This window comes from Melanotaenia boesemani, chromosome 19 (genome assembly GCF_017639745.1).
Source record: "Melanotaenia boesemani isolate fMelBoe1 chromosome 19, fMelBoe1.pri, whole genome shotgun sequence".
In the NCBI taxonomy this organism is placed as follows: Eukaryota; Metazoa; Chordata; class Actinopteri; order Atheriniformes; family Melanotaeniidae; genus Melanotaenia; species Melanotaenia boesemani.
Window position 1 is genome coordinate 23,235,826 of NC_055700.1, and position 15,630 is coordinate 23,251,455.

The 15,630-nt window shown below is 37.9% G+C and overlaps 1 protein-coding gene across 5 annotated transcripts in view; it reads right to left on the reverse strand.

The window, feature by feature from the left end:
- Window positions 1-13,042: 13,042 nt before the first annotated feature.
- The window catches only part of igsf9a (immunoglobulin superfamily, member 9a), a 61,917-nt gene continuing 59,329 nt past the window's right edge, over window positions 13,043-15,630 (reverse strand). For all 5 annotated transcript variants that reach the window (XM_041969340.1, XM_041969344.1, XM_041969342.1 and 2 more), the window contains exon 21: window positions 13,043-14,955. In XM_041969340.1, coding sequence (XP_041825274.1) covers window positions 14,792-14,955 — 164 coding nt within the window. In that variant the 3' untranslated portion in view covers window positions 13,043-14,791. The remainder of the gene's footprint in view (window positions 14,956-15,630) is intronic.

The window sequence follows — 15,630 nt, forward strand, 5'->3', positions numbered from 1 at the left end:
CCATATGCTGGTGCGGTTGGCCCTGGGTTCCTCCTAATGTAAGACAATGCTAGACCTCATGTGGCTGGAGTGTGTCAGCAGTTCCTGCAAGATGAAGGCATTGATGCTATGGACTGGCCCGCCCGTTCCCCAGACCTGAATCCTATTGAGCACATCTGGGATATCGTGTCTTGCTCCATCCACCAGCACCACGTTGTACCACAGACTGTCCAGGAGTTGCCGGATGCTTTAGTCCAGGTCTGGGAGGAGATCCCTCAGGAGACCATCTGCTACCTCATCAGGAGCATGCCCAGGCGTTGTAGGGAGGTCATACAGGCACATGGTGGCCACACACACTACTGAGCCTCATGTTGACTTGTTTTAAGGACATTACATCAAAGTTGGATCCTGTAGTGTGTTTTTTCCACTTTGGTGTGACACCAAATCCAGACCTCCATGGGTTAATAAATTTGATTTCCATTGATAATTGTTGTGTGATTTTGTTGTCAGCACATTCAACTATGTAAAGAACAAAGTGTTTAATAAGAATATTTCATTCATTCAGATCTAGGGTGTGTTATTTTAGTGTTCCCTTTTTTTTCTGAGCAGTGTATTAACACAATTAATTAAATAAATTAGTAAGTAAGTAAGTAAGTAAAGTTTATTTCTATAGCACCTTTCATAGACAATGAACATCACAAGGTGCTTTACAACAATACAAATAAATTAAACACAACAAGTAATAAAATACAAATAAAATACGTTAAAATAAAAAGCAAAATACATTAAGATCTGAAAGACATAATAAGCATAACACAGCCCTCGCACGTCAATTATTAAAAGCCTGAGAAAACAGGTGAGTTTTAAGTTTACTCTTAAAAACATCTATAGAGTCGAGGGAATGCAGGGACGGCGGGAGGTCATTCCATAGCCTCGGCGCAAAGGCCTGGAAGGAGCGGTCACCCCGGGACTTATAGTGAGTACGAGGGATCATTAGAAGATTTTGGTCCAAAGACCTCAACTTCCGAGAGGGAGTGTAGGGACAAAATAAGTCTCTAATATAGGAAGGAGCCTGGCCATGTAGGGCTCTAAAAGTCAGCACCATGATTTTAAAAGCAAAACGAACGGAGACTGGAAGCCAGTGAAGAGACTTTAAAATTGGCGTAATATGTGCCCATCTGTTCGTGCGAGTCAGGAGCCTGGCTGCAGAATTTTGGAAGTGCTGCAGACGGGACAATTCCTTTTTATTTAGACAAGTAAATAGGCTGTTGCAGTAGTCCAAACGAGACGATACAAATGCATGAATTACCAATTCAAGGTCCTTATTTGAAACAACAGTTCTCAGTTTAGAGATATTCCTTAGCTGATGGAAACAGTTCCTAGTTAGCTGCTTAGAGTGGTGTTCTAAGGACATATCTTTGTCAAAGATGACACCGAGGTTTCTAAGGTGGGATTTAGATGACTCATTCAAAACACCCAGGTACTGTTTAATACATGGGCTGGCATCATCAGGGGCAATCACCAGCACCTCAGTTTTGTCTGAGTTTAACTGCAGTGAATTAGCACCCAACCATTGTTTAATTTGCTTTAGGCAGCTCATTAGGGAGTCCAATTTATGGATCTCAGAAGTCTTAAAAGAACAGTACAGCTGAATGTCATCAGCATAAATGTGGTAAGAAACATCATCAAAGTCCTTGATTATCTTTCCCAGTGGAAGAACATACAATAAAAACAATAAAGGACCTAACACAGAACCCTGAGGTACTCCACACCGCAAATCAGCTGAGTCAGACAGGATCTGGTTAGCTGATACACAAAAACTCCTACCTGACAAATACGAAGTGAACCATGATAAAACGGGGCCTGACATTCCTATTTGATCGCGCAATCTGGTTAGCAAGCTGTCATGATCATGACAAATTAGTTAATGCTGTGTATGTTATGTTAAAGTCGAAAGTCTGGGTATGTTATGTCAAGGAGGACAGGAAAACTTGGACCGGATCCTTGGAGGACGCCCTGGAGGATGAGCAGACCAGGGCCGGGACTTGGGAGGCCGGACTGACTGGGCCTGGACCGTGGGAAGACGAGCAGGCTGGGACCGGATCTCTGGAGGATAACCATGGGCCAGGTCTTTAATGTGTTATGGCAGATTATTCCACAAATGTGGAGCCGCAACAGAAAGGCCCTGTCCTCTCTGAGCTTTAAAGACACCTCCTTGTTGATGACACCTCTGGGGTGGGTCTCATCAGCAATAATGATGAGTCCAGTTACAGGGTAGCCAGGTGTGCCAACTGACTAAACAACAACAATCTCACTTTCAATGTAGAGAAAACAAAAGAGATTGTTGTTGACGTCCAGAGAGTGCACACGCAGCACCCTTCCTGTCCATCAATGGTGTGACTGTAGAGAGAGTGAGCAGCGCCAAATTCCTGGGTGTGCACATCACAGAGGATCTCTCCTGCATCAGTGGCCAAGAAAGCTCAACAGCGCCTTCACTTCCTCTGCAGACTGAGAAGAGCCACAGCCTCAACCTCCATCATGCATCCCTTCTATTGGGGCACCATCAAGAGCATCTTCACTAGCTGCATCACTGTGGGTGCATGGTGTCCTGCTGCAAGATCCTGCAGGACAGTGAGAGCAGCTGAGAAGATTGCTGGTGACCCCTCCCCACACTCCAGGACATCTAGAACATACGTCTGGCCCGGAAAGCACTCCTTATCGCTGGAGGCTCCACACACCTCTTACATGCCTTCTTCAGTCTTCTGCCATCCAAGAGGAGAATGAGGAGCCTTCAAGGGAGGACTAGCAGGCTGAAGAACATCTTCACTCACCTGTCTATCAGGATGCTGACCTCTCTGCCAGCCAGCCCTTCCTTCCTCCTTACTCTGATAGATGGAGGGCTACATTTCTGTATCCTAGTGTAAATAGGCCTTAAAAGTACTGTAACAATAATCTGAGGGTTTTTTTTATTCTGGATGTTGCTGTACATTTACTCACCTTAATCTGAAATATGGTTCAACAAGTACAGAAAGAGATGGTGTAAGATTTACTCTTGCGATGGTCAGATTCATGTGATTGATTTGGTTACTTCATTTGCTTAAGTGAGCCGGAATAAAACATGGTTAAATCATTTTTAATCATTTTTAGAATTAGTCTCCATCAGCAGCTGAGTCCACTGCTGTTCTTTTATGTTGCTTCTATAATTAAACACACACTTGACAGGTTTACTGCTGTAATTGCTGAAGAAGTGTGAATTTGCTCTCTCACTGGTAGAGCACATATTCATGAACAATTCCTTTCGTTCTTTGTTCGTTCTGTGCAGACATGTTTATCTGTAGGAAAGGAGATGCATTTCAGAAAATAATTTAAAATTTATGATGTGAAAATTACAAGTTAATGATCCATCTCATGTCATGCTCTAACAGAGTGATTTCCTGAACCCAAAATCTTTTGCCATACAGCACATGCACTCACTTAACTACATGTCCACCTTGCTACTACCAGGTTGGACCCCCTTTTGCTTTCAAAACTGCATTAATTATTCATGGCTTAGGTTCAACAAGGTGTTGAAAACATTCCTCAGAGATTTTACTCCACAATGATATGATAGCATCACACAGTTGCAGATTTATCAGACGCACATCCATTATGAGATGTATTTAATGTGTCCTCTCCCCAATTCCTGCAGACTCACTCGCTAGTTTTAGGGGTTTTAAGAAGCTGCATGGTTTATATTCATATTTTAAAAAGTGCAAGGAGTTGTGATGTGCACAGTCATATGTGGACCAGTCTGGGCCAAAATGCCAGGGCTGATGTTTTTGTCCCAGTGCAGTAAGGACTGAGAAACACTGCTCTGGACTGAGATCAGGTGACCATGGAGTCAAGATGTTTTGAGCTTTGTGACATGGTGCATTATCCTGCTGGAAGTAGCCAATGTGTGATTGTTTGAGTTACTAATCTGTTGCCTAGGGTGACCAAACATCCTCTTTTACCCAGACATGTCCTCTTTTTGAGAGGTACAAAATAACTCTGACCAAATTTTTTTTAAATTGTCCAGAATTTTGCTCTACCTCCATATCAAACATGTTTACATCAGTTTGTGTTGCGTTTGATTTTCCACACTCGCCTGTTATTATCTATTCTCAGACAGCGAGCAGCAGAAGAGGGAAGGGGAGAGGAGGGAGCTGCAGCACTGAGAGGACAGAGTAAAGGCCCATTTATGCTCCCTTACGTACGTAAATACCAAACGTCCGTTTCAAACGTTGTCATACATCTCCGTCCTCATGTTTTGCATTGCCATGGTTACTAAGTAAAGGGCAGTGCTAAGTTCAGATTTCACTCAGAGTTTACTGACAAGCCAAAGTCAGTTTCAGACACAGTTTGGCAGCGTTAAAGCATCGTTATAAAGTTGTTTTCCAACCGCGTAACACACCATAAACATTCGCATATAGTCTTTCTTCAAAAGTTTGAGCAACTTTTACAGTTGTTGTGCTCGTCTTCATTCTTCTTCTGCTTTTTTTCTCCCTTCTTGATTCTCTTCTTCTCTGGTTTGTTTTATTCCCTGGTTGCATGTCAGCTATTCTGCTCAGCACTGCCCCACGATTTCAAGTGATATTGCTCTGTCTTCCGCGTCAAGCGACGAATAGCTAAATTACACACACAACCAACTGTCCGTCCATGTGCGTATCCCTCTTTTGCGTCGAGCATAAATTGACCTTTACTCGTTAAAAACGGCACTTACTTTCGACCACTCGGAATTACAAAACAACTCGAATGCACCATAACTTCATACTATGGAGAAGGTGTGCGTGAATCTCCCTTCCCATTGTTTTGAATGGGTTCTGCAATCATGGAGGATGCAAAGCCGCTCAAACTTTTCCCGGTGAGAGGTTTTAGCTCCCTCACTTGCTCTACAGTTTAACACCTTAATAAGATGAAATGAAGACCACACTCATGTTTTGGACTGGTGGCCTTGACAGCCTGGTGGAAAAAAGTTTTAGATCAGAGTGTCCAGTCTCTATAAAGCTAGAAAATGTAGAAACATAAATCTAAATTTACAGACGAACTACAGAAAAAAATTTATCTTGCTGGTGGGAAGCTCAGTTCATGGCATGCAAAGCAAGGAGCTGGAAACTTATCAATTCTGCATAAAGGCAAAAGTTACTGTTTTATAAAGGAACAAACACAGAACAGAAAGAGACTCGGTTAAAATCTTCTCTACCAGACTGGAAGTGGTCTGAATGCCAGAGTATTTTTCCCCACGTTTTCAGCACTAAAAAAAAAGCTGTTTTATGTCACCTAGACAATATAAATTCAGTAAAAATGTCAAAAAATATGCTGCACTAAATTGTTGGTGAGTATATATTGAAGCATAGAAACTGGTGAAAGTAGTGGGAAAAAAAACCATTTTTGCATCATGACATTGAAGCAAAAGTTGTGATCAACATGAGGAGCTGGAAATAAGTAGCTCCGTCCTGTCATGCAATATTTATAAAACCATCAGTTTCCTTGCAGGCCTTTTTTGGATTAATTTGTTAAAAGGATAACTTCTTTATTTCAAGGTGTACTTCTATTTATTTTATAGTTTGTGGTGGCTCATTTCCATGCCAGTGACCATCTACATTCTCCAAGCATCAGCCCAGCTTTTCAAAGGCTTTGCATCCATAAACTTTCATTGATTTTGAAAGGATTTGTGAACCCAGCACATTCAAAATGATAAAAAGGGTATACCAATCAGTTTAAGGGTTGGGGATATGTCTTTGGTCACCTAAACGTAAGCCTGTCAATAAACACTGTAAGGTACAAATGACAAAAAATCTGAGCTGGATTATTTATTTCAGAATATATCAAAAATAAAAAATAGTACAGTCAGTGTTACCCTATATTAACAATGATTTATGTTAAAATTGTTTGAATAGGGAGACAAAATAAAGCATTGTTGCTCATTTCAATGTAAGTAAATAGATTACAGTGTTAAATCTTTATTTAAATGTCTCAGTTTAATTACTTTACATAATAAAAATCCATACATCAACACTATTAAATTAAATAAACTGTTAAAGCACCATTATAATAAAAATAAACACACACTTGTGAACTTTTTAAATGAAACTCAAAAGCAGATAATGAAAAACAAAGCTTTCTTAATTGAAATAAGAAAAGTAGCTTTCAGTAAGAAATGTTGATGTAATAGCTTCTGATAGATTTTCAGTTTAATTTCAGTGACTTTTGTAAACATTGTTGCAGACAAGAAGTACATATACAGAAAAAAAATACAGGAAAACATTTCAGACACGTATAAATCAGCATTTTTAAGTATGCCTCTATTGATTTAAATGGATCTAGTATCACAGTACAAGAACAAACTCTTGTTTTTAAAGTGTAAACCTACTTTTATGTACAGAAATTTCAGAGGATAAAAATAAAGCCTTCGCTATTAGTCAGATAAAACTATCATAAATCAAACACTTGAAGATGTTACATAAGGTCAAAAGTCTGGGAGAAGTTGGGTTTTATTATCTTTTTTTTGGTCTGAGTGTATTCTCAAGGAGATGCTAAAGCCGCCCCTTATAATAAGGTCATCAATTCTGGTTGAACACTTTGTAATCAATGAGAGATTAAGACGCGCTTATTGCAAGGTTATTGCTCCAGGGAAAACTAGAACACAGATGTTTTTCAAAAAGTCTGTCTCTTGGGCAAACGCCTAATTAAAGTGAAATAGGGGTTAAGAGAGATCCTGTTGTACTGAAAAGCAATATAACAGAAGAAAAGTCATTCGCTCCCCTGATGCTATTATTCCACAGTCTGCTGGGAGGCATTCGGTGAGGTAATTAACTTGGCTGACATGTTGCGAATTCTTCCTCTGACTACATGTGGATGTGCAGATAGACTGATTGAAAAATGCCCATTTAGGTTTCTATCTTTAAATTATCCACATCCAACCACATTTCTATGCTAATACAGCTGATAATCACACTAATTTTACACTTGGCTGGAGATAATAGTCGCGCTCATCCTCAGCAACAAGCACTAATTGCGGTCCTCATGCTTTTTGTCATGCAAAACAAAATACCTGCACAATAAATCAATGCTTGAAGATGGGAAAACAAAAATTAATTATCATTGTCTGCGAGGTTAAATGAAACACGGACCTCTTAACATGAAAATGTCCTCTTACGCAGATAAAAATGATCGTGTGTTTTGTCTGGTGTTTTTGTTGACAGTCTGCTCGGCGTCTTATAATTTCATTAACAGCAGATCTGTCAGCTGCTTTCAAGTAATATTTTAAACCCAGGAAATTATTTTTTTTAGTTATTAAACAAAACATCCAACTTACTTTTAAAGATCTTTTTTGACACATTGAGCATGTGCCTGGCTTCCAGGTAGAACGACTGAAGAACACTTTCAGCTTCCTTCAGTAATTGTGCTTTGAGGTGGGCAAGAGCAATGGACTTTGAAGATAATGAAACAAATTTATATTCTAAGCATTAGACTCATCTTTACTGCCAAATGTCTTTTTTGTTAGGTTTCTGCAACAGTCTGCCCTAAAGGTATATCAAATGAAAAGACAGTGTAAAAGGGGGCATTTGAAGTGATGAACCTGCATGGGTTTTCACCTGAATGTGTTTTAGAATGAATGTCTTACAGCTTTATGCACCTCATCACACGCCAGCAACTGGATATCAACACGCTGGCTGCTTTGAACGTGCAACATGGCTTGTTGACCAAAGAAACAAAAGAGGATGTCATCTGTAGAAGCAAAGAGATAAAAAGGTAAGAGCTGAACATCAGAATGAATTTCACTGACTAGAAAAAGCTCAGAGTACAGACGGATGCAAGACTGCTTTCACACTGCAGGTCTTGATGCTCAAATCTGACTTTTAATTAAACCTGAATTAAACTGTGGTTGTTCACATCATCATTTTAACGCGACCTTCATCACGTTGAAGTGTGAGCGGTATGTGGCCCTGAAGTTACACGCATGCGCAGACGATAACACGATGTCACGTAGTGTGTAGTATTTACAGATGTAATGGATGCGTTACATCTGTTTATCAGGTTGGAAGTACTTGCCCACTCTGAAGCAATAAAATGATGCCCAAATGGATAATGAAAGAAGGAGACTGAGAAAAAAGAGAGCACAAACGTTGACAATGGCCTTCTGTGGAGCAGCGGCTCCTACTTCTGTACAGAGGCATGTACAGACAATGCAGCTGAGTTCGTCTGCACGGGTCTAATTTTACCACCCGCCCGAACCTGTTAACGGTAACACATTGTAATTGTAGATACGCCCCCGTCCCTCCTTCATTCCATTACTTTTCTTAATTCGTTCATATACTTAAAGTGATGGTGTTGTTTTGTGGCTGTTTTCATTTACAATAAAGAAAGGACAATAAAGACAACAACACAGTAAATATTGTGAAACAGCAGAACTGTGATGTGACTTATGTGACGTCTAAGTCAGATGAAATGCGACATGACCGTTCAGACTGAGGTCGCTTCCACACAGATCGGAAACGTATCCGATCTAGAACCACATGTGAAAGTGGCCTGGGTTGAATTTGAAAAAAAAGTAGAATTTGTGCCATTCAGACTGTTATTAAAGATCCGATATGTGTCACAAAATCAGATCATATCAACCGTATTAGATACTTTTTGGATACAATCTATACAACTAATTAATAACTGAAATTTGGAGTGCAATGTTAAGTGGCTCTTAAAGGTACAGTGTGTGAGAATTACTGACATCTAGTGGTCAAAATGGGCATAGAAATTCATTCAAATGCCAAACACAGTTGTGAATAGACGGTGGCCATTAATGGCCAGAAGTATTCCAGACATCATGTTTTCATTTTTGAGTGGATCCAGTGGCCTCAGGAGCAGCGATGATTTCACTACAGCTAACGACTTCAAAATTGTGTACATGTGTATGGTCTTCTTCTATGGTCCTTTTAACCTGTTACTTATCCCAAACTGTGCTCTGGCACCTACCAAACAAACGAGTAGAGTTTTCAGACATTTCAGAAAATTAAAAAAATAAAAAAATAAATAAAAATACAAATACTGGCCCAGTTGGAAGCATTTAGTGCTGCAAGCCCTATTTTAAAGTTTCAGGGAAGTCTCAAAAGTCTAGCCTTCCTACCAAGGTTATTTTTAAAGGTTACATATATTCTATGGAGCTCTGTTTAGTCACTAGTTTCTGCAGTGAAAATGCTTCAGTTGTGAGACCTTGTGCTGACATAGTACCCACTGTCTACTGCAGACAAAGAAAAACTGCTTGTGCTACATGATATCAGATCATTGTTGCTCCAGGAAAATACTAATTACTACAGAACTAAATAGTCCTTGGGAAAAAATATACAAGAAACAATTTAAATAATCCATAATGATTTATTTTTGAATGAGAAAAAAAATTAACATGAAAGGTGTGTGTAAGACTGAGATTTGATTGCTGGTGACTTTTAGCTAAACGCTGTATCATAATTGCAGTTTCTATGTGTACGTTTGTTTTCAGGCTTTTACTGGCAAATCGATTAAATGCAGGTGAATGTGTGGCTCATTAATTCACAACATGCGCGCTGAAAAACACAAAACTTTTATCTGTCAGTGTAAAGCTTCGTCTCCTGAATCTTAAAGTGTACATCCTTGAAAGGGGCTGTTAAAGTATACATACTCTCAGGGTGGTGAAAAAATCTGCTTCACAGCCAGAAAGAAGAACTAAGTGTTCTTCCCACCTTGTGGTCTCTGAAGCTGAAGTGGAATGAATGTAAAAATAACAAGAATAGCAGGAGATTTAAGAAAAAGAAAGAGAGAAAAAAGATGACACTGACATTTCTTCAACCATTTTCCTGGGTTGGGGATTGTCTGGTGTTGCACTGCTATACCATTAGCAGAATTAGTAACTGGCTAAATGAGTATTTCATCAGTCAGTGAATTCAGCTGCCTACTCAGTGTCAAAAGAGCAGAATCTAGCTGTGCATCAGTATGCTACCACAGATTGCTTCTATAGTTAACACGGTAGAGAGTTTTCTATTCCTGAACTTCTGTAGAAACCACTGAGCCTCAGCTTCATATATAAATTTAAACTGAGCTGTTAAATTAGGTCAAATGAATCTAGTTGAATCAGCACGTTATGATATTCTCCACCCTGTAGGTCTTTAAAGAGTTTGATCCAAGTTTGACTTCTTCTAATGCAGGTAAAGGGACAAATTTGTACAAGAAGAAAATGGCAAAGAATCAGGTTCATAAGAAGCATTTTCAGCTTTAAAGGGTACAAAAACAATCTCACAAAGGTTTTTGTCTTTTTTTCCTCTGCTATTTGCTATTGTTAGGTACCATGTGACATCACTCTCAATCGCCACTCAGAATTAAGCAAAATTTAATCAATTAAAAATTCAGACTGAGTTACCCGACTTTAGGGTGTGAGACACCTTGGACTGGCAAATCGTCCATCACACCATCTATGAATCATATCAGTTGACTTAGACTCGACATGACGTGCAGAAGTTAGAGCAGATTTACGACATAAAAGGACTTTAAACTATTTTTACTAAAACGAGTTTAAATAAATCTGTGGAAAATTACAATATTTTCAATTAGAAAAACTATTTTTTTTCTATTTTCCTAATGTGTCAGTGTGCAACAGTTGCTGACATCTAATGGTCAAGCTGGAGATAGCAAACATGTTCAATACCATCCACCCACTTGTGTTTCTATGGCGACGTTAACTTTACCAGGTTGAAGTGATGCATGAATCATCAGTTCCATTTTCCAAATGGGATTTGTGTGAGGTATCAGTTCGTTGTGTGGTTCTAGACTGGATATGCATCACGCCGTTGTGTGATACATGGTCAGGCCACCAGAAGCAAAGAAGCTCATATTAAATGTTGTGCAACCTTTTGCTTTTATGAATAAGCTCTGCACTGTCATCATCAACCAATAACACTGCAATGCTAGCAATAGCTGCTAACACAGCAAAAGCTAGCCACATTTATTATCTCACCTTTCTCCATCTTTTCCTTTCTAGCTGGACGAATTTATCATCCTATAGAACTAAATGTCCACAAATTTGGTGGGATCGCTTCCATATTTGAGCTATGAAACTAATACTGTGTACACATGCGTTTGGCTAGGCTCATGTACCTGCTGAGGAGGAAAGTATGACTCACTGATTCATCTGCCGTTGATACGATTACTGTTGTTCCTTTCTTTTTTCTTCATCATTGTCCTCTGGATTGTATTCTTCTACATGCTTTTGATAACTTTACGTATCTCAACAGTGAAATATGATGACATAAATATGACTTGTCTTCTATAAAGAGGAACCTGTTGTGTAAAAAGTAACTGTTAACTCTTTTCTTTATCATTGTTACACACTATAATCTTAACAACCACATGTGCGCAATTTAGGACTCATTTGCATAATATCTCCAGTTTTATGTATTTCAGTGCTGGAGACAATATTTGTTTTTTTTATCATAAAAGAATATTTATGATTGTGCAGGAAGAAAGGCAGAAAATTGTGTGTGAAAAGTAAAAAAGGAGGCTTTTAAAGGCACATTAAAAAAAATAAATTAAAAAAAATTAGACTTTACTAACCTTTTGGAGGTAATTACTGTATTTACCTTATTTTCCAACATACAAATGGCTGTTGCTTCAGTAATTTTGTGTTATAATTTGGATGAAGAGCATCTAGTTAGGAAAAGTTAAACATTAAACTCTACTTATCAGTTATGGGGAGATCATCACAAATACCATATGGTCTCTCTTATTCAATTTGTAGATGACATTTCCTTTTCTAAGACCTTGATTTCTTTTTAGTTTTGTGAGTCACATACTGGCATTTGAAGATAATTAGTTTACTGCATGATGGGGATAATAAAAGAGAGCTTGCATTGAAGCTAAACACCCCTAAGTACACAACATACCTCAAATAGGTAGCAGAATAACAATCAGGTTTATGAGTCTTTACTTTTGTTCGAATCTCTTTTTAAACAGATTTCTCTTGAGATGCTTTGTTCTGATGTTCTGACACTAGTCGAGGATGTGTTCTTATTTTCGTCAAGAACATTTCATGATTAAATTCCCACAATAATCAATGTGAAGTATTGTAACGACCTCTTTTTATTTTGGCTATTTGGGTCTGGAAGATGTCTTTGTTTGACTTACAGTAAACACAATATTTAGATTTAATTTTAAAAGAAAAAAGATGTATTGACATCCATTATGTGTACTTAAAAATAAATACCACACAGAAGTCAAACACTGAGTTGCAATATATGAGTGAATTGCAATTAGAGGAAAGATAATCTTAAGTGGTTTAGTACACTGTGAAGTTTTGAGTTAATTATTTTCTTTCTATTTCATCCATTGTTCATAAAGATAAAAAAACATGAGTTTTTCTCCTTTCAAAGTAGTTTCAACAGCTAAATAGAGTGCAGCAGAATGCAGGACCTAAGAGAAAAATAAAGTCTTATGCACTACATTATTTAATAATTTGGGAAATATACTACTCAGAAAATAATATGAATGATGTTTAATGTTTGGAATTTGTTTATAATTACTATACTATACTCTACTTTTTAGTGAGCTGAGAAGACTGAGGGACCAAACTGAGTTGGCATCACTTCTTATTAATCAGAGGACAGTTAAATCAAAGTATATAAAGAAAAAATGACTATCATTGGATTTGTCAAAAAAGATTAATTTGATATCATTTTTCATTTTGGATCATCTGGATTTATATCTGGTCGCTAGTTTGTGACTGTAAATTCAAAGTAGAGTTAAAGTTTGAACATAAAAGTGACAGCCAGAGTTGTTAAGACAGCAATAAACATCAGAGACACGACACTGATGTTTCTTCTAGAATTTCTCTTAGTATCTGGTTTTTAAGAATATGATTTCTCAAAGAAAAAGAAAGAAAAAAAACCGAGATCAGGTTTTAGTTTTTAGTTATCTAACACACACAACTGAATTACTCTGTACAATAATAATGTTCTTTATCACTCCATGGCTTTAAGCCAGTGTGGTGCAGGATTTAATGCCTAAGAATCAATTATTATCTGCTGTTATCTGTTATCCAATTTATTTGAATAAGTCAGTTTCACAAGGACTTAAAATATATGACATACAATTAATGTTGCAAATTTAAAACAATTTCTAACAACAGGAAAGATTTCCACCTTTTATATGCAAAACTGTATAAATTATACAGCTAAAGTGCAATCTGGAGTTGACATACAGCTAACTGACAGCACTGATTCCAATCAAGGTCAGATTTTAATAACGCTGGACAAATCTTACGCTCAGTATGAGGCATCCAGCATCAAAATAACTCAGGCAGCATATGAGGAGGAAACTTTTACTTACTTAATCATAAATGTAAAGGTTAATGGTTTAGATTTTTATTTGTATTCCGTCTTGTAGACACAACATCTTGACTTTGTGTTTCCACAAAAAACATTAGTTTGATAAAATCATTGCTTGGCTTAAAATACCTTCTTTTTACAATGTTATCATCATCATCATCATGGGCGCCATTTATAGGTTGTTTTGATTACATGTAAACACATCATGTTACTAGGAAACTGGCTTTAAGCTGCAACATCACTGGGTTAGTGACAGAAAAATAACATGTCAGAGCACAGCAGGATCATTTTTCAAAGCCACTTGAAGACACAGATTTCAATCTGTATCTTCCACATGCACACATTTTTGGAATGACTCACTTTATTATGGAGCTTAATGACATTCTTACTTTAAACACGCTAATTACATTTTTATATTAAGAAGCATCAGCTGGACGTATGACGGCTACATTACTACATAGATCTTTCCTTTTTACATACAGTACATGATTACAGTAATCCTCATAACTAAGCCTTGAATAAATTGATTTAACCTCTGCATGAGAATTAGCTTCTCATGGGGACAGAAAGACAATTAACAAATTTTGAAGGTCAAAATCAGCTTGTAAAGGAAAAAAGTTTAAGAAAAGAAAAATAAAATCTAATGCTATTAATGTCAATTTATGTCAAATTACTTCAGCAAAGAAATGGTTAACTCATGAAAAAATATATATATATATAAATGAATGAAGGAGAAACCCAAGAGGTTGAGCTGACCCACTTCAATTACAGACCATGCATGTGTTGCTTCCCCCGACAAAGAAAAACAGAGGAAACTAAGACTCAGTAGAACGAGCTGCTTTTGGGATTAAAATGTCCTCTTTTTTTAATAGCAGAGAAGTGGATCACTGTTTCTACTGGGACAGAACACTTTTAGAAGCTAAAGAAAAGGCTGCTCAATAACCTTTTCCATTCTATTCATCTTCCTCATTCATTTAAATTCCATAAACACCTAGTTTGCTCAACTGATGACATGTGATTACAGAATCATAATTCTGAGCATAAGCTAGAAACTCGATGATGACTAAGACTATTTTGTTCCTTGTGGTATTGAGTCATCCCTGCATGATGAATGCACAGATATCAAACTACACAAGAGAACCCAGTGTGATGGGTCCGGAAGCAAAGTTTATTTTAAAGCTTTGAATTTCTCCTCTACTTATTTTTCAATTGAAGGTTAAGAGACCATAGAGAACAACCCTCCTCCACTGAAGCCGTCCTTGTCCTTTGGCCTTTCTTTGCATCTGTGTGTTTGCACGCATGTGTGTATGGCTTGAAAAAACAAAGGGGAATGGGATTGATCAATGAAAAGCTCACTTTCTGCCACATGTGCTTTTTGTCAGCTTGTGATCCGAGTCGATACGTGAAACAACACACCGGGCGAGATGAGCCGAAGGTTGGCAGTGTCAGAACAGCACGGCGTCTGGTTCTGGCTCAGCAGAGCAGCTGCTTTGATTCCCCGGGAGCCAGGAAAGCTCAGTGCAATTTTTCTTTGCTTTAGTGGAGCGCTGCATGCTGGGAGGGCTAAAGCATGGAGCAGACTTCTGTAGATCCAGCGAAGAAAGTTGGCCTGTGGGTAAAAAGAAATTTGTGCGTTTTCATATTTTATCACAGATATGATTTCATTAAAAGTCTGCGCCTGTAAGTTTTCACCCCCTCCATCTGGAACACCCAGAGATGTTAAACATGGACTTGATATTAAATATTGGCCTCTGACTGCAATGGAAGGTTTTGACCTTTTTCTAAATTTGTTTCTGGAAACACACTTACGAATGTCGCCAAGGGAAAAAAAAATCCATAACGGCTTGTAAAATGTTGATTTCTACACTGTCTGGAAAAGAGCTACAGTAGAAGAACATTTCTGTCCTCTAAGGTACAACTTGGACTTATGTATCCACAAGGGCTCATAACTGAACCTCAGGGTAACTGTGTGTAACATTTTAAGGGCTTGAAATGTACATTTATGTCTCCAATATGTGCTGCTTTTTCTAAATGTTCGGGTACTATATACGGAGATAGTTAAAGAAGAAAAAGACATGGTTAAATAAGCTTTACTCATAGATTTGGAGGCTTTAAAATTTCTGTATACATTGAAAACAGATATTTTATAGTTGTGTAGTCTTGCGGGCCAAAAGAGCTTAAATGTGTATTTGTGCTATTTATTGTACTATGATATTACATCATTAAATTCATCTATTGCTCATAACCCTTATTCCAATGATGCACCATGGACAGGTAATTATGT